Here is a 19,257-nt window from a genome sequence, read left to right on the forward strand (position 1 = left end):
CCTCTTGCTGGCAGCTGTTGACACGGGGAAATGCACGTGGGGTGCGAAGAAATATTATTTTGACAAGTGAGGCAGTGTGAAGTAGTCCTTTATGAAAATAACTGAGCAGCACGCGAGCCTAGTGGGTAGTGTGTCTGCCTCACAGTTCAGAGGTGTGGTGTTGGAATCTCGGCACTGGCCTTCCTGTGTGTCCTCATGCTTGTGTGGGTTTTATCCGGGCCCTCTGGCTTTCTCCTGCACTCCAAAAGCATGCAATGTAACTCACTCTATATTGTCCGTAGCTGTGAATGTGAATAGCTGTCTACTGTGCCCTGCATTTGGCCGGGGTATGTGTGTGTGCGCGCGCACGTGTTAATGTACCCTAAAGGTATCTGCTAATGGATAACCTCCGCTTGCCTAACTACAAGGCCATTAGTGTGCATGCTGATTATCCCCGGGTGTCAGGGGCACAGCGGATCAACACGTGCGAAGGCAGCTGCGGTCTTGTCATGTGTTGCACACCTGTAATTGGCCGGAGACCAGTTCAGGATGTACCCCACCTCTCACCCCTCAGCTGGAATAGTGTCCAGTTACCCAGGACCCGAAGGCGGACAAGTGCTCTCAAAAAAAAAAAAAAATGGATGGATGCATAGTACACATTTATTTATCACTCATTTTCCAACCTGAATGTTTGCAAAAGTACTCCGCTTCGTCTCATAGCTCCCTCATGTGGCGAGTCTGAAGACCGCCTCATGCACTACGCCATGACCTCTGCTACATCAAGACCGTCCTCCCTCATGCACTCACGTTTTTTTTTTTTTTTTGTTTTGTTTTTTTTCCGTCTGCAGCTCAGCCCCAGTGCGCAAATGTGATTGTTTTATCCCGAAGCAGAAACGTGATCCAGAGAGGCTGACAATACATTCGTATTGATCCGCGGAAGGGGGCAAAAAAAACAGTCCGAACAGTTTCACAGAGGGTGGGCTTGAAACACAAAGCCCTCTGAATGCATGGAATTGATTTTATTTTTATTTTTAGTTAAAAGTCAAATTATAATACCGTGCAACCACCAAAGTCAGGCCCAATTTGTCCCTTCATGCTGGTTGACCCTCAAGTTGTTCTAATTTCAAAACAAATTTAAAGTAACATTTTAATAGTCCTCCCTCCATACAAGTTTTAAAAAGTTAACTGTTGCATAATAATGCTAAATTTAAAAACTACACACAGCAAACAGTTATGCTTTCAGCTCCATGCTATTCACGTTACCATGCGCAAATGCATTGGTGGATAGAACTGTTATTTAATTAATCGCCTGACCCTTTCCTATGTCACAGCCGGTTCCATTTCCGTGGTTATCATCACACTTTTCCTCTTCCGCTTTCTATCCTTTTATGGTAGCATCACACACACACACACACACACACACACACACACACACACACACACACACACACACACACACACACACACACACGCACACAACAGAAAACAAAAATTGCACGGGGGAAGTCTGTCACTCCTTTATTCTTACCCTTTTCTTCTCTTTATGGTAATCGGCTTCTTCCTTGACAATCGCGGCATGTTTTTGTGGTTCAATAAAAAAAATAATATTGGGGTTTCAGTTTTTATGTCGCAGGGTGTCGGTGTTTAATCGCAAAGGTGTGAGGCGAAAAGTCACCAACTGTAATTTTTGGTCCGCTAGAGTTAAGTTCGGCCGTGTCGCTCACTCTGTGGCGGGCCTTACTGATATCAACTCATTATTTAATCATATTAATGAATTGAAAATTAATAACAAATGAATGAGTAACAATTCTTTAGAATGAGTATAGGGAAACAAAACTTCAAAATTAATGTAAAAAGAATTGCAGGACTCTAGATAACGGAAATTCTTGGTGGGCTGGATTAAAGAACCAAGTGAACCACACTTTGCCCACTCCTGCTTTACATACTCACTGAGCTGAAGTCTCTTGAACATCCAGTGGCGGTTCTGGGCCTATAATAGTGGGGGGAGGGAGGGGAAGTGTTTTCTCAGAGGGGCCATAGTTTGTGTCCCCCTAGGATTATAAGAATACCAGTCCCAAAACAACTTGGGAGGTATATGTTTAATTTTTGGAGCTGGCTGGAACCAAACCTAGGGGGGGGGGTGGGGGGGGGGGGGGGGGGGGGGGGGGAGGACAGTGTTAGTGGGTCACTGCCCTTCCCTGGCACCCCCCAGAACCGCCACTGCCAGCATTACACGTGATAATGGTTTGAACTCAAGGTTTGACTTTTGAGGGCTATTTTCCCGCCAACTAGAAACACTTCTACTTAGTGGAGTTATTTAATAATTAAGCAATTGAAATTGATTCAGTTGCTTATTTGAAAGTTCATTCAAGATATAAAATCATTCAAAATTGACATTTTATATATATATATATATATATATATATATATACATATATATAGTTGCATTTTCTCAATGTTAATATTGTCAGAACATATTTTATATATTTCATGTATTTGTATAAAACATTTAATACAGTTTAATACTACACATTGTATCACAGGCGTAGTTTTTAGTTATGCTCATGATGACTCGCGATGATGATCATTATGATGATCATGTGCGTGGCAAAGCTCATGCGTATGATATCTGGCTGGCCTCTGCACGGTTGCCGTGGGAACAGCAGGGGTGACGTCACTGCAGCAAGGTGACATCATTGCGAGATGGTGACTCATTACAGAATGTGGGTCTGCGCTTGTGCAATAACACAACAGGAGTTGGAGAAAACAGCTTTTTGACATTCACGTTTTAATCCATGTAACAAAAATAATTACATTACCCTTTTTTTTCTAACCAAAACAAATAGGAAAACATCTGACAGACAAATAGACATTTACAAATTATTCATATGTAAATACAATACAAAGCATATTTCTTAAGCATTTCTGGCGATGCGAGTAATGCCTCCTGTCATTTTCAGCTCCAAGCAAAACAAGTCCATCCTTGGCACTTCACTATTTGAATTTTAACTAGAGGCTCCACGCAAATTATAAGAAATGATACATTATTTTCAGGAGGAAATTTTATGTTTTTTTTTTCTCCAGTCCAAAGTGGTTCAGATAAGGACTGTGGCCCTGGTAATCAGAAAAGCACCTGTTGAGCGGCCACTTTGTGAGATTATTTAACAAATCAGCGGAAACAAAAAGGGCAACAAAAAAAAGGCATTAATGCACTTCATCTATGCGGCTTAATTGCAATTGTTCACTCACTAACATAATAACCGAACTAACATTAAACACTATGTGATGCATCCATGGGCCACTCTTTTCGTTTACTTCGCACATTATCATTGATTTTATTCCAGTATTATAACCTCATTGACTTAAATGAATCTAGAAAAATGTGTGAGAATTAGATTTGATCATCTGGTGCAAGCAAAAAACTTACTAATGGTTACTGTCTTGTAATCATTTGGCCTTACACGCTGCTGACGTCCACTGGGTGGCGCTCTGACACATAACTCACATCTCTGCGTCCCCTCACTGGCTTGTCCACAATGGCCATCATTTGTCTATATGACTATTTACCTCCACAACGATTAAAACCACACACACACACACACACACACACACACACACACACACACACACACACACACACACAAATACGCACACACCCACACGCACGCACACACGCACCCATTCCAAGTACCAGCACAAAGGGAGGAATAATACTCAAGTGTTTGTACACACATACAGTACACGCATATTTGTAAAACTAGACCAAGACGTCTTTTTGTAACACAAATGCTGCAAATACAAAACACGAGTGTGAACGCCTGCAAAAGTCCCACACACACACACACACGCACACACACACGCGTGCGTGCATACACTCACACACTGTAGCTGTGTCATCTTTATGAAAGTAGAGCTAAGCTACAAGTACATTTACATATTACAGAGGTTTGCGATCATAAATACCATTGTGTGATAATGTACATATTATAATAATTACAGTATCGAACACAGGAGGGCTTGTTATGTAGATTTGAAGATAGGGAGGAGGAGGAAGAGAAGAAATGAATTCCCATTGCATTCAAGGAATATTTAGAAAGTAAGATTTTTGTTATACTTCCAATTGCTAAAAGGTTGCTTAAGAGTTCTCTCCCGGTCAGTACCTATTAGCTGGATACAACAATTTTTATAGTAATTGGCTAACGAAGCTAAAAAAGTGCTAACATCGGTCAGCTTGGCATCTTAGCAAAGAAAGACCAAATCCCAAATCAAACTCCATCATCAACATAATAGAGCTGATACACACATAAATATATATATATATATTTCTTTTTTTTAAAATGCAAAATGCATCTTTGAGCTCCGCTAAGCTAATTCAAGATAACAGCAATTTCATCCTGTCTTGTTTCAAAATTAGCTTCGCATCGTAGCACATAAACACCAACTTGTACTTGTATAACTCATCAGCATAGTCAAAATGATACATCTTGTTTACACAAAATGAGTCTTCGTGCTAAGCTACACAGTCATTTCAACGTGTTTATGTAGCATCTGTTACCTTAGCATCTTAGCACAGATACAAATAAATAAATAAATAAACTCCAGACTGCATTTCTCTTTTCATTAACATCGTAAAGCTGATATATCTTGTTTACACCAAATTAGTCTTTGTGCTGGGTTTAGATAAGCTAATTTAAGCCATTTTAAATATAAAATATATGTAGGATTCTCCATGCCAGTTCCAGTCTACGCTTTCACATTGGCTAACAGGTGCACCCTCGTCACAGGGTTCCCTTTTCAACCTTTTGCTATTTTTCCCACATTGATTTCTCTTTTTTTCTTTCTTTCTTTCTAGATCAGAGCGGAGTTCAACCAGGTTCCTCTCCGTGCGCCTCGAATCAAAGCGCTTCCTCTGTGACATTTCGGGGGGGAAAGACGGAGACAAAACGAGCAGGGGCAGGATGGCGGCGGGAGGAGAGGTGAGCCCGACGCTGGCTCCGCATTAAACCGCAGAGGCGTTTGGCCTTTACAGGTAATAATCAGTCACTGCCATGCAAATTTTGTCACTTCATGTGAAGCTCCAATCGCAAACTTCAGTCCATAATTTATGATTGTTATGGTAACATGGTAAGAAATTCACATTTGACTTTGCAATCACTTGTTTCCAAAAGGTTGGGTCTCAGGTACCCGAGCCATAGCTCAGGATTACCTTTTACACACAAAACAGAAACACTGTCATACACAGTGAGGCTGTATCCACTGCATGCGCCGCATGCACGGATGGACTACACTAAATGACTGACTCGGTGGCAAGGTGATGAAGTGCTGCCTCTGTGAGTGAAAATGCGCTTCGACCTTTTCTTGATTGGGGATCGCGTTCCTCTTCAGATTTAGGGACGCTTTAGAACAACTAGCGATTGCAATCTTACTTGATGCTGTTTGTAATCATATCGTCATTGTAATGAACTTTTAATGAAGTTTTGCTTTAAGACCAGATGTCATCTTGTACAGTAATCCAATTAAAAATGCACTTCCAAGTGGGAGGGGATTTACAGGATTACACCCAGACACACCAGTGACGCATTAAATGGACACACACACACACGTGTTGTTTCACTGTCAAATTTTAAATCCTCTATCAGTGGAATATTTCCAAATTAGAATCTCTAAACGTATACTAATACATCATTTTCGATTGTTTTCGAAATATTCCATGAGTCGCAGTGATGAAAACTAACACGACCAATGCGATTCCTCCAAGCACTGAGGGGAAAAAAAATCTTCTCTTCCTCCTCCTCTCAATCTTAGATTCCCCCACTCCATCTCCTCCACTTTCCTCTCTTTACCCTGACTCCGCCACACAATCATCGTCTACTTCTGCATGTCGCACTGCAACAGTAAAACGATGGAGGGGTCCGACTTGGCGGCCTCCTTGAACTCCTCCAGGGAGATCTCGTCGTTGTGGTCTTTGTCCATCTTGGAGAAGATCTTGTCGACGCGTTGCTGCGGGGTCAGGCCGTCCTCGTTCATGCGCATCATGATCACCGTGCCTACCATCTTGTAAATGGCCTGCCGAAGCAAAAAAAAAAAAAAATATATATATATATACATATATGTATATATTAATGCTGGTAACTAATTGAGAGTAGACCTTAACGGCAAAAACAACATCTTAAATATCTCATTCAAAATAAATCTAGGGATGTGATTTTCTAAGATCCCAAGAACCATGCTAAATTGCATGTTCACTCAAACAGATTGCGGCGCTGTTGGTGGACATGTTGCGCGTGATCTACTAAGATTGCGTTAGGTGTTAAAGTGGTAGAGCCTGCCCTATTTTCTGCGCTTTAGGTAGATTTGATGGTTTTCACCATGGGAAATTTAAGAGAGCACCACAAGCGGAAAATAAAGTTTGAAGAGATGGAATTGGAAGTGTTAGTGGAAGAGGTAAACTTACCCTGGATATTTCACCACAACGGTTGTTCTGACACTTTTAGATTCTTGTAGATTCCAAAATAATCGCATTGCTGAATATATTAAGTCACACTCACTAATTCTTGTTTCTGACATTTCAAAAATCTTTACACAAGCAGAAAAGATCTGTTGTCCCAGTTGCCTTTGCCTTCCCCTTGCCACAAAAATCGCAGTCATCACTACGCAGTGGTGCCGGTTTACACCTGCCTTTTAGACACCATATTTAACGATAAAAAATTCCGCCACCGTGATTCTTCTCAGGTTTAAAAAAAACTAATAAATAATAACATTACCTGTGCTCAATTAATAGATTTACCTCCATCCCTCCCAGAATTTTGTACATTTAGCTAGAAACGTGCAAAATGAATAGCGAAACTATTTGACCCAACTGGCAGACGCAATCCTGGGTGCACCTGATGAATACACCTTCCACGTGTGTTTCCATATGTAATCAAGTTTTATATTTGTTTTTGTGTGCGCAAATCTTTGGTAAATTACTAACCAGGTGTTCAATTTCTGTTTCAATTTGTTAATTTTTCACTTTAATTGCACCATGCAGCGGTTGCACCCAAGTCAACAGTCAAAAGTCGAATGAATAATTTAGTTGACACAATTTTACCTCATTGACACAAGTAGCAAAATAATAACAATTCCACATGCCAGGCAACCTTTTGGTTGCAAATTCTTACAGTACGACATAGTCGTCCTCCTCATAGACCCACCTCGATGATCTCCAGCATCTCCACGCGGGTGATCTTGCCATCGCCGTCCAGGTCGTACATGTTGAAGGCCCAGTTGAGCTTCTGCTCAAAGCTGCCCCTGGACGTGATGGACAGCGCGCAGATGAACTCCCTGAAGTCGATGGTCCCGTCGCCATTCTTGTCGAAGGTCCGGAAAGCGTGCTGGGCAAACTTGGAGGCGTCGCCGTATGGAAAAAACTAAAAAAAAATTTACATCACAAGTCTTCAATGGAACGGAAATATGTATCGGTATCTTAAGCAAAAACAATACAGTACAGTAAACCTCCGTTCATCGCGGTGGATACATTCGACACCCAACCATTATAGAGGAAATATCCAATACAGAGAGACAATATAATTTTATATATAGTTTTACTTGTAGTAGAAACGTTCCACAGAAGAAATCTGTAGCGTGGGCTGCGGTAGGTGAACCGCAATATACTGTAGCGGAGAACACAGTATACAATTTATTGTATTTTGCTCCCATTGTCCCAAACAAGTGATTAGTCATAGTAACCTAACAAGCTAATAATGTTTCAGCTGAGTCCTTCATATTTATAGTAACAAAGTACATTTTCACCTTTCGGCAACACTTTGCTAATTAGCGTGGTATCTTTCTGTAACCACATAAATCTGAGTTGTCGGCCATGCTGACCTTGACGTAGAGCTGCTGAAACTCCTCCAAGTTGAGGATGCCGGAGGGACAGTCCTTGAGGAAGCCTTTGTACCACTGCTTGAGCTCGGCCTCGTTGAATTCCGTGTTCTTAGTCAGGTCGTCCAGGACCTCCGGGGCCAGCTTGCTGTTATGTTTCCCCATGATGCCTCGTCTCTCTAGGACAAAGAGGTAAAGACGGGGAGAGAGCAAAATGGGGGTCAGCACAGGTGAGACGGTACTTGATGATAAATAAGAGCGGTTAATGCATCGTCCCCGTGTGCTTGAACTAGCACGGCTCTCTAAGGACAGCGACAAACAAGACACTATATCCAGAAGTGCACACGTGTAAGAGTGAGCTGCACTGACTGTGTACTAGCATTATGTTCTTGCTGTATACCAGAGGTGGCAAATGTATTTGCACTCTGTACTTAAAGTACAGATACTTGTGTAAAATATAAATCTGGTAATATTAGAAGTACTGATTCAACTCCTTTACTAAAGTAAGCAAGGACAGGCTGAAATGAACTCAAGTGGCACTCGATAAAGGCCAATGGTAATGGATGTTGAGCATTTTCTTGTTTTCTAATTGGTGTTGTTTTTGTGCCAAACATACCTCATGAAATTATAATTTCATTGGACCAGAACACATCTGCACCATGTTCGGAAGATTGTGTTATGGTCCGATGAAACCAAGATCAATGTCAGCACAAAATCTTCAAGCTTCTTCTAGAGAGCACAACAAATGACAGGAAAAGCCTACTAGAACATCTGAAAAAAATATGGGATTAACCAGAGGCACTATACTGTAAATAGTGGCATGTGTGTGCTGACTCCAATTTAAAATGAGTTTGAATACAATTGGTTAATTCTGAACACACCCTCATCTCCGTTATGAGGGTGTGCAACCATATCGTGTTAGTCGCTTATTTTTGCTTCCCCTGTCGAAAATATATTTCCCCCCCCCCCCCCCCCCCAATTGAGTTGTACAGGTTATAGACCACATTACTAGTGGAAAAAGTCTATTTTTTAAAATATATATATAGCACAAAAAGATGGCATTTGTAATGGGTGTGTAGACTTATTATATCCACTGTATACGTATATGACAATACAATTAAAAGATACCCGGTAGGATACACTAGTTTTTGAGTCATTGTTATAGCTAATGTCACGTAATGCCATAAAAGCATGTTGTCGCCACATGGATGTAAAAAAAAAAAAAAAAAAAGAGATTTTTTTTTTTTTTTTTTCCCAAATATGAAATGTGGACTTGTGTGAACTATATAGTTTCATCAATGCACATCCTTTAGACCAAAAAGTCTGCCTTAAAAATTACCTCCAATCTACACGACTGATAGTTCACGTGGTAATAAAACGGCCCATTAACCTCCCGTGGACCACTGCAGTCTCTTCATGATGCCAACCATGAGTCAGAGTCCGCGTCTGACAGCTTTTCCGCACTTCCCCACCAAGACACAGCGAGCGGCTACAAATCCTTTCCCTCTAAAACTGCTCATCCAGGGGCTTTGTGGTGAAAATATGACCAATGAGTCACGCGGCGAGAGAGACAGACACAGCCAACAGTCTCCTCAAACTGCAGCATGATTTTCTTAATATTGCCATAGGAGGCGCAGTAGGAGAGCCACGAGGGTTATGAGGTGGCTGTTAATGGAGGACAGTCCACTCGGCCTTTAATGTCAGCGCTCATCTAGTCACGCCGAGATGAAAAGGAAAGAAAACCTTCCGCACGAGCTAACAAATAAGGTTCATCGCTTTGTGTTCGTTCGTCGAATTCTAATGCTTCTGGGCTACCCACTGAGACAGATGAGATTCTTCCCTCGGTTAGGGAGCAAACGCAGCTCATAATAGAGTTTCCTCCGCATCATGCTCCATGAGTCGCGTCAGGCGAAACCCTGTCAAAAAAAAAAAAAAAAAAAGCAATCCCATTTGAGGGAATCAAAATAAACACCGTTTATGACGGAGCGGCAAATTCATGCAAATGATTCCCTGGAAGGTTTGGCGTCTCTGCCAAAATCGTAAAGAGGTAGAAATGGTTTGTGTTTGGGCTTTGGAGACGACACTATTTATGGCAAGCCGTTTCAACATTTTTAATATCCTTGATATCCAGCTAATGAACCATGTAGTAGTCCTTGATACTAGTAAGACGATTCACCACACAAGTAGGGTAGTGAAACAAAATACCCCAAGACTTTATGGAAAGCATTTGAGCTTTTATTATACTTCATAACCATCTTAAATTCCATTTACTAGTGCACTCTTTACCCTCACTAGTAAGACAATTCAGCGCACTAGTACAAAAATTAGGGAACACTAGTAAAATGACTGGGTCTTACTAGTCTTTTTTTCTTTTAGGTCTTTTTTCCACTACTGCCTCCCACCACTATATGATAGTTCTGCACACTAGTAGGACAACTCTGGCATCCTAGAAACATAAATGTTAACAAGTGAGCCAGAACTATGCACTAGTTGACATCTGCATGCCATTAGTACTACTAGTGAAGCGCTAGGTGTTAATAGAATTTGCAGTTGTCAATTAGTACAAAGTTTTTGCCCGACTAGTACCATGTAGTTATCCTACTAATATGGCAACGTTGTCCTACTAGTGAGGACAACGAACATATGAGTACATGGATCTTAAGATGGATATCAAATATATTGAATAAATGCTCAATAATCCATGTAAACTGTGCACTAGTTGAGATCTACACACTACTGGTGCGTGTGCTTGTTGTTAACTAGTAGAATTTTCTAATGTCACTAGTAGCACACAGTTGTCACTAGTAAAAAGATGTTTTAATTAATAAATAATTCATGATTGTATTGATTCTAATCATTTACTCAAACAATTATTTATTCAATAAATACAAATATAGTTTATCTAGTATTTAAAATAATTGAATTAACCGATTATTTAATCAAATATGTTTTAAATGTATATATAGCTACTACTACTACTTATATTTTTATGGTACTCTTTGAATTAAATAATTATTTAATGAAAGAAATTAATAAAACAAACAATTAAAAACTAAATTTCAACCAACCAATTTTAGGGAAATACCAAATTAAATTAGATTTTTTTTTTAATGAATGCTAGAACTATTACAGGACTCTTTCTTGATGATGGATATGCTCGGTGGGCCGGATTAAAGATTGGAGCGGACCGCTATGTGGCACGCATACCACACTTGGCCCACCACTGGCCTCAGCAGTTGGTGGGTTTGATGCCTTGCTTAGGAAGCAAACTAGCACCACAATCAGTCCCACTTTCTATGTACAGTATATATTTTCTTCTGTCTACACTTCGTCACCAAGCCATTCATTCATTCACTGTAATGATTACTACTTCATTGAAAATCCAGACATGAATAGCTTTACTGCGAATCAAATCCCAAGAAACACTTGTGTAATGTGCTCTGACGTCCAGGATATATAAATATCAAAATCGCCAAGACGCACGGCTCGGGCTGCCTACATGTCAGCATGCCATCAAAGGGTGTTCAGTTGGTGTGGCAACAAGCTGCCGCACAATCACGTCAGAAACACGCAAACATCCTGGCATTTGTTTCTCCTTTTTTTAATGAATGTATTATTTTCTTTTATACACGATGGAGGACAATAGGACACACGCACACATCTCATCAGGGTGCAATCAGGTCTTACTCTCAACCGCCATTTCATTAGGTACCCCTGATTTGTGCTTTTTGAATGTTATTTTTTCAGGTACTTTTCTGACAACATTTCACTATCACACCCTAGTTTTCAAAACAGATATCTATACTTTGTACTCATTACTTTGTCAAAATAGGCTTGTTACTTTTTTCAACCTCTCAGGATTAAGACACCCAAAAAAAAAAAAGATCGATTGAGACTTGAGAGAGATTCAAATTTAGTTTTAAGGTCATATCACCCAGCCTTACGTTGAGCAGAATGACACAGGAAGAAGAGGTGAATGGACAAAGATGACTCAATGTGGTTTCCCAACTCTGAGGGAGAAGATGAGTGCGGGGGCTTGCGGCGGCTTGTGAATAGATGACAAAGATAGACGACAGGGGCGACTGGTTAGAGCGTCTGCCTCACAGTTCTGAGTACCGGGGTTCAAATCCCGGCCCCGCCTGTGTGGAGTTTGCATGTTCTCCCCGTGCCTGCGTGGGTTTTCTCCGGGCACTCTGGTTTCCTCCCACATCCCAAAAACATGCATGATAGGTTGATTGGCTGGCAACCAGTTCAGGGTGTACCCCGCCTCCTGCCCGATGATAGCCGAGATAGGCTCCAGCACTCCCGTGACCCTTGTTAGGATAAGCGGCTCAGAAAATGGATGGATGGATAGACGACATGCAGGCAGGCAGGAGGCATCCAGGGCTAATTTAGAGCAGCAGGCATTGGACAAGACAGACGTGCGTCTTATTGGCTAACTAAGGCATGTTCACTCTTTCGTTGCAGCTGTCAGACTGATAGTGAACACAAATCAGAGCTGCAGCCGAGTGCGAGGCCGACCGTGTGTCACCTCAAGCCGGAGTTAACTTCTGATGGATGTTATGTCAAACTCTCGTTAGACTGATGACACAATTGGTGCATCGCTGATTATTAATGTCTATAGTTCAATGCACCGTAAATTGTTTTAGGCTTCCTGTTTAATATGTGACACTGTACTCCCCAAGTTCCAGGGAGTACAGTGTTGGCATGCTTATTCGCGATTCACTACCTATTTGTAGATTCTTTTTTTTTTAATCATATCCACTGTTATTTTTTTATTTAAAAAAAAAACACCTATTCATTGTTTTTGTGCTCAGTCCAAAGCCCTGTCTAATAAAAAAAAGTAATCCTTTGACGCCATCCTGTAGCATCTGGGTGCTAAGGAACTATGTTGAAGTGAGGGTAGGGGGGTCTTCATTTAGCCAGACCATGGTCCTATCTAATAGAAAAGCATTGCTATGCCGCCATCGTGTGGCAAATACAGTATTAACCATTTTAGGGGGCGTCAATTACGCTGTAAATTGACAGCATAATATCCCTAACTTGCACAGTTCTTGTCTAGGACCCGCCACACAACGAGCGACGCAGCCGAACCTGAGTGAACTTTTTTGCGCAGTGTGCCGGGTTCTGCAATGAGTTTTAAGTTTTGCATTTTTATTTTGAATCGCAGTTTTGCTTTGAGTCTAAATTTAAATCACCGGTGAATGGTGCCGCAATCTTGCAGATGTAACAGTCAATCAAGTGTCAAGTGTTCACACAAACAAAATATGTTTCCGGGTACAATCTGTAAGTAAGACCCAGCTGTATCAGTACAGTATATACAGTGTGTATATGTTGTGTTTTACATTAATACTAAACGCTGTAATTAGGGGTGCACAGAACAATTTTGCTCTGGTTCTCAAATGAGCACCAGAGGTAGTTGCTTATTGCTCATTTTCTTCTTGACCCATCGACCTCACTGTATGAACGTCTGTTTGTAGACATACGTTCTGGTTGTTACTTAATTTCTGTACAAATAAATGAATAAAACTTGTTTTTCGCCCCCCTTTTAGGTCTGTTTGCATGTACTCTGTATTGTATTAGTCTTAGTCTGAGCCAGTTCACAGCTGTTAAACAGCCGACACATACTTGCACATACCTTTAGCAACAGATATTCATTTAGACAGATTGTGTATTATTTCATACCTTGCATTCTGTATATACCTGTAATTACATATGTAATTTTAATTAAATAATTTTTAAAAATGCAATTTGTCTAGTAATTGGCACAGTAATTTTCTTTCAGTGTTTCCGTTTTGGCCAAGAATTTCCATTGCGGTGCATCACTACTTATTAGGATACATTTTTCCATGCAAGAAGACTAGGTCAGAAGGCGGTGCGCCTACGCTCTCATTATTATGACAATCAGGCTCTAACTGAAAGCTGCAGAGAGCGGGCAAAAAAGAATAAGTGTCGCTGTGACTGAAAACGAGCTGGGTAATGCTGTAATTGAGTTGTAAAGCTGGTGCAGTGTTTCCCCTATATATATATATATATATTAAAAAAAAAAATATATATATATAGGGGATGTATGCATGACGTGTGCGCATGCGCATCAGGATGCGCATTGGGGATGGTGACGGCAATATAGTAATGTGTGTTGGCAGTAACCTTTGTACAAGTGGAAAAAGTACAATGGACTGACAGAGGAACAATCAATAGGTTTCCAGTCAAATACTAGACCAAGCCATGATCAGCTACAATTGTGTGTGTGTGCATGCGTACGTGCATGCATGTGTGTGTGCCTGCGTGTGTGTGTGGTTGTGTGTGATAAATCCCCTTCCTAAGTGAATGGATGGTCTTGGGGGCAGCTCAGTGGTGCGTTGCCTTGACAACGCATTGTTGCCGCCAAAAAGCAATAGCGCAAGAAATGATGGATTAGCCAATCGAGACAGGCCCTCTCCTAACTGGACCTGCTCCGGTTGACTTTTTGTCTGTCTGGTTTTTTTTTATCAACAGTCTCAATCACGGATGCTTCATCTCACACACAATGCCCTGGTTTGATGGATATTTGCGAAACAATGCCAACACAAGACCACTCAAGTGTCTGTCTGCTGAACCTAGAGATTCTCAACGTCGCTTTGACTAGGAACTCATGTACCTAATGGAAAACGATGCCACATACAGTACAGCCGCCTGTATTGTTTCTGCACTGATTAGCGGCATGTTTATTGATGTAGCCCAACAATCACTGCAGCGGCTACGATCATGCTGGTGTCACTGCGCGCCTCAGTACTTGATGGGAAAACAACAACAGGGAATACGCTTGAGTCCAATCAATGCTATGGCACGTACATGAAAACAAGGCTGGGGAATTTGTAATGTTGGTCGCCCGTGTTGATTGTGAAGTGGATGAGGTCAATTTTAGCTGTCAATTGTGACATCACAGCTGAAGCATTTATTAGCCCTAATAAAATTATCTTTAAAATTGATATTTAATCTTTCACTCGGTCTTAATGCAACAAATATAATAAACAGCATTTATAGCTATATTGTTCCACTCTTACCTAACCCGAGCTTGTACATAAAATGGAAAGTGTCGTAGTCTATCACTCACCGATTCTAATGTACTAGTGAAGTCATAAATAGAGTACATCTTTGTATTATGAGAACACGCCAAAGCCATGATAAAACATTTTTAATCAAAATGATCAGCTGTAAGTATGAAGGAAACAGCGGGTGCCTTCCACCGCCACATGACACTGCTGTATAAACTTGACATGTCATATCTTAAGCCAAGCACCACCCCCCATCTATCTTAGGTTTAATATCGTCCTGCACCAAATGTTTACGTTCTGTTTCCATTTCAATGGCGGCCCATTGAGGCAGCCTGAAAGAATGTGCACCCTGTGCTGCATACGTTGTCATGCAGCATGTATGTGGACATGTACCTCACAAACATCTTAACACTAATAGTAATAATAATCACATCGCAATTATGGAAACCATCAATACTATACAATAGCACAGCATAACAGCACGCAACTATCATCTGAAGCAGTTCAGAATCTATATTTACATGCAAAAAAAATCATCATGCCCATCTAGGCAGCTCTTTGTAATAGAAGTGTGTTTTCTACTAAACAGTGCATTTACTTCTCATTTTTTTGTCCGATTTCCATCGAAATTCTAGAGAGGCTCCGCATTCCTTTAGCGCGGTTCGATCACTTACAGGCAGCCTCGGGAGCAGGTATAGTACATGCAAAAACGCGCATCTTATTCCAGCATCTGTCTTCCTGAGTAATAAAGCATGTGACACGAGACAAGCACACACACACACACACACACACACACACACACAAATAAACACACAGAGTCAGGGATGCATGAAACAGAGGTGTTGTACATTAGGCATCACACGTACGACAGAAAGAAAATGCAAGACAGCTGATATGTTGTGGCATCATTTGCCTGCTTGGAAAAAACAAAAACAAAAAAAACCCTCCACATTCAAATGAAATTGTTGGCAATATGCTGCTCCAAGCAAATACAATATAGCGCACTATAGAATATGGATCAACAGGTCTTTCCAGAGCGGAGGAAATAGCTGTCGTCGTGTGGTCGCCACACCGTCTTTTTTTGTTGTCAATAACAGGGAATTACCGGTGTCAACGCTTTAGGAAATTACCTGCAGTTAGCTGCATCCAAATGTATGCATGACGCATCAGGATGCGCATTGGGGATGGTGACGGCAAGTCAAGGGAATGAACTGAAAATGTCAAAAATGACACCCAGTAGAGACAATACAGTAGATTTATCATACAGTATTATCATACGGATTGGAACGTTATGACATTTGTACTACATTTCAGTTCATAGTGTCAACACAAAAAGCAAAATAGCCGATTTCTTCAAATAGCTGCTAACACTAGCCCAACTGAATAAATAAATACCGTACTTCAACTAGACATCTCAGCAGGAATAAAAATACTGGCCGAAGTCACACTGATGGTCTGATATCCCCAATCGTCACACTAGATGTCTTTACCACAGCACGCACCACACGCACAACTTTTGTGGAATCTCTACAGCTGACGTTTACAGTGGAGTATAAATAGAAAAAGCAATTGTGCTAAATTGTACCTGTAGCAAATAGATGCACGATGCCTATTAGAATGTCGATTAGAGCAGTAGAAGCCAGAAAATTACCATTTTTCAATGTATTGCAACTTGAATAAATAAACACCGCACCTCATATCAACACCTCATTGGTCCCATTCAGGAATAAAAATTGTAAAGAAATGTTAACGTTAATTCTAATGTTCATTGTGTAGTTTAAAGGGGAAAGTAGATGTTCCGTGTGTCCCAAACACCTGTGTATGTGGTATGCATTAAGATGCAGATAGGTGGCAGCAGTGAGTCAACGGAATGAGCTGAATGACAAAAGTTACGAGCACTTGAAGCCAAACAATGATGGTTTGTAATTTTTTTGTAATTTTAACTTGAGTGCGCCTTATTTGTTCCTCACAGAAATGAAATAATAATAATAATAATAATGCTTGAAGTTACCTTTACTATAACTCTTTGATAGCCCAATTTTCATTGTAGATGTCTTTACCGCAGCACACACTGTTTGGCAAATGACGTTTACAGTAGAGTTTATAGATGAAATGTATTTGTTTTACACAATATCCAGAAATACGATGCTGACACGGAACAGCGGCGGCTGCGTCCCGGGAATATTCTGCCTGACAAATATTTTATGAGTCACACTATACGGTGGAACTGACATCATCTAATTATCTGATGCAGTGTTGCTGTGTGAAAGTACACAGAGGTACGGCACTAACCCACCTTTTTTGCTAGATTTTGTGTAAAAGACAAAATCTTCTGTTACTTCTGCTGTGACTTGTGATGCTGCAAAATTGCAGCAACTCTATGTAAAAAGCAAACAAGCCTTTTGTGATGAAAACCCCAACATAATAACATACAGTCTACCAATTCGCAGTTTTAAAAAAAATAAAATAAATCTAGCCCCCATTATTTGTGAAGATACCTGTGTATTTGCGTTTGTTCTTTTTCTGATATTTTTTTTTTCCCATGGCAATCATAAGTGAGCGTGAATTAGTTGCAGATTTTCGCTATTCGCAGTCAGGCTCGGTCCTTATCTCCCGCAATTAGCGGGAGTCCGATGTATTATAATACACAATACAGTACCCACCCGCGAAAGGGCAAAATCTGCACTATTGAGAGACCATGGAGAAATAGCTTTTAAGAACACATTTCAAGTTATTAAAAAACACTTTTAAAAGTACAGTATTTCTTGCACCTGTTCTCATGGTTTCGCTTAGCTCAGTTCTCCAAATAATAAGAAAAATGTGATTGCTTCAAGCTGATTATTTGTCATTCCCAGTTGAAGTTTACTGTAAAACTGACACATAAAACAAAAGACAATTAAACACTGTCTATTTAAACAGTAATTACCAAACTTCAAACAATTGCTTCTTTATCATCCATGGAGCAGCAACTCATACAACAGAGTATACAACATTACTCACATGCATATACTGTATTCGCTTTGCTTGGTGGGAGCAATAACTAATACTGGCATTTAGTTGGGAGCCTTCTGTGCCTTTTCTTGTTTCTTGTTTCTTTTCTGTATACTGTACTGTAAAAGCCCATAAAAAAAAAAACAAAAAAAAAAACGATCCCTTAAAAATATAAACTGCGATAAAGCTTTGGCTTTGCTGTATACTACAATTGTAAACACTTTATTTTTTTTCTGTAGACTGCAGAAATCTAACACTGTATCCTGAGTTTGTGAAGCTCCCAAACAAATAAAAAGACATCCTGTGAAAGTATATCGACTTTATTGGCGATGCGGACAATGATGCGCACTCTGTGGCTGATGAAGCAGTTAACGTGTACTAATCACATAATCAATAAGCAGCATACATGCAGACCTAGTTAAGACACATATCGATGACGCACAGCTGCGTGAAGGCCACCAGTAATGTGCACACATCCATACACATGTACGCTGAAATGCAATCTGCTCTAAAATATGGAATATTTACGCTCATTTCCATGCCAAACCAATGTTGTTTTCCTGCTCTGTTTATATGTGACAAACAGGTATCCTTGTTTTGTACGGAGACCATGAAGGGCACACTGTCATCTATGGCTGCGTGTTCAGATCAATGCAGAGGCAGAAATAGTGCGCAACATAGCTACTATTGCACCCAATATTCAGCACTGCATCTATCTTGCACCACCGAAGTGTCCTTGAGCTATCTCCTTCCTTCCATCTGTTCAATGTAGCGAGAGCCTTAATGGGAATTATTTTGCAGTGCTGGATGTGTGAAACAGCCTAGCAGACAGAGCGAATGGATCACTTCCCCCACAGAGCATCACCTTGAATAACAAACAACATCCATTGATTTGAACCTCCACTTCTTGTTAGTAGTAATACAGATAATTAAGCATGCAAAATGCCTTCTACTCACCTGCTGTTCGGGGGAAATGAATATGCTCCTCGTAAGTGTGACACAAGTGTGTTCCCCTGCTCTCCGCGTAACCTTTGGGTCCCAAACACTTTTGTCCTGGTGTAAAACTGAGCTGTCGTCTGTTAACTCACCTCTCTGAGTGAGGAAGAAGAAGATGAATGAACCGCTGCTGTCTCCCTTGCCAACGCATAAGCATCGAGGCCCCGTCCCTCACGCCACCATTGGCCGGGGTGCTCCGAGGGGGCGGTGCTCTGTTGGCTGAATGGCTGAAGCAGCCTGTCAATCACAGGCGGTCCAGAGCAGGGATGAGGGTGAGGGGGTCTTCCATGCTTAAAAAGAGAAGCTGTAAATAATGATGAATACTTAGTGAACCTGTAACTAAATGGAAATTAGGCCGTGATTAATAATAATATAGTTAAATTGTCCCCTC

The 19,257-nt window shown here is 40.8% G+C and overlaps 1 protein-coding gene across 2 annotated transcripts; it reads right to left on the minus strand.

The window, feature by feature from the left end:
• Positions 1 to 2,763: 2,763 nt before the first annotated feature.
• Positions 2,764 to 18,959, minus strand: LOC133395534 (hippocalcin-like protein 4). 2 transcript variants are annotated; one of them, XM_061664527.1, is made up of 4 exons: positions 18,828 to 18,959; positions 7,846 to 8,021; positions 7,173 to 7,388; positions 2,764 to 6,045 (listed from the first exon to the last, which is right to left on the minus strand). In XM_061664527.1, the coding sequence occupies exons 2-4, from the start codon at positions 8,005 to 8,007 to the stop codon at positions 5,848 to 5,850; spliced, it is 576 nt and encodes a 191-aa protein (XP_061520511.1). In that variant the 5' UTR covers positions 8,008 to 8,021; positions 18,828 to 18,959; the 3' UTR covers positions 2,764 to 5,847. The 2 variants fall into 2 exon arrangements, with proteins under 2 accessions (XP_061520511.1, XP_061520512.1); XM_061664528.1 differs by lacking the exon at positions 18,828 to 18,959 and adding an exon at positions 17,880 to 17,916.
• Between the last annotated feature and the right edge of the window lie 298 nt (positions 18,960 to 19,257).

The sequence above is a fragment of the Phycodurus eques genome, chromosome 20 (assembly GCF_024500275.1).
Source record: "Phycodurus eques isolate BA_2022a chromosome 20, UOR_Pequ_1.1, whole genome shotgun sequence".
Classification (NCBI taxonomy): Eukaryota; Metazoa; Chordata; class Actinopteri; order Syngnathiformes; family Syngnathidae; genus Phycodurus; species Phycodurus eques.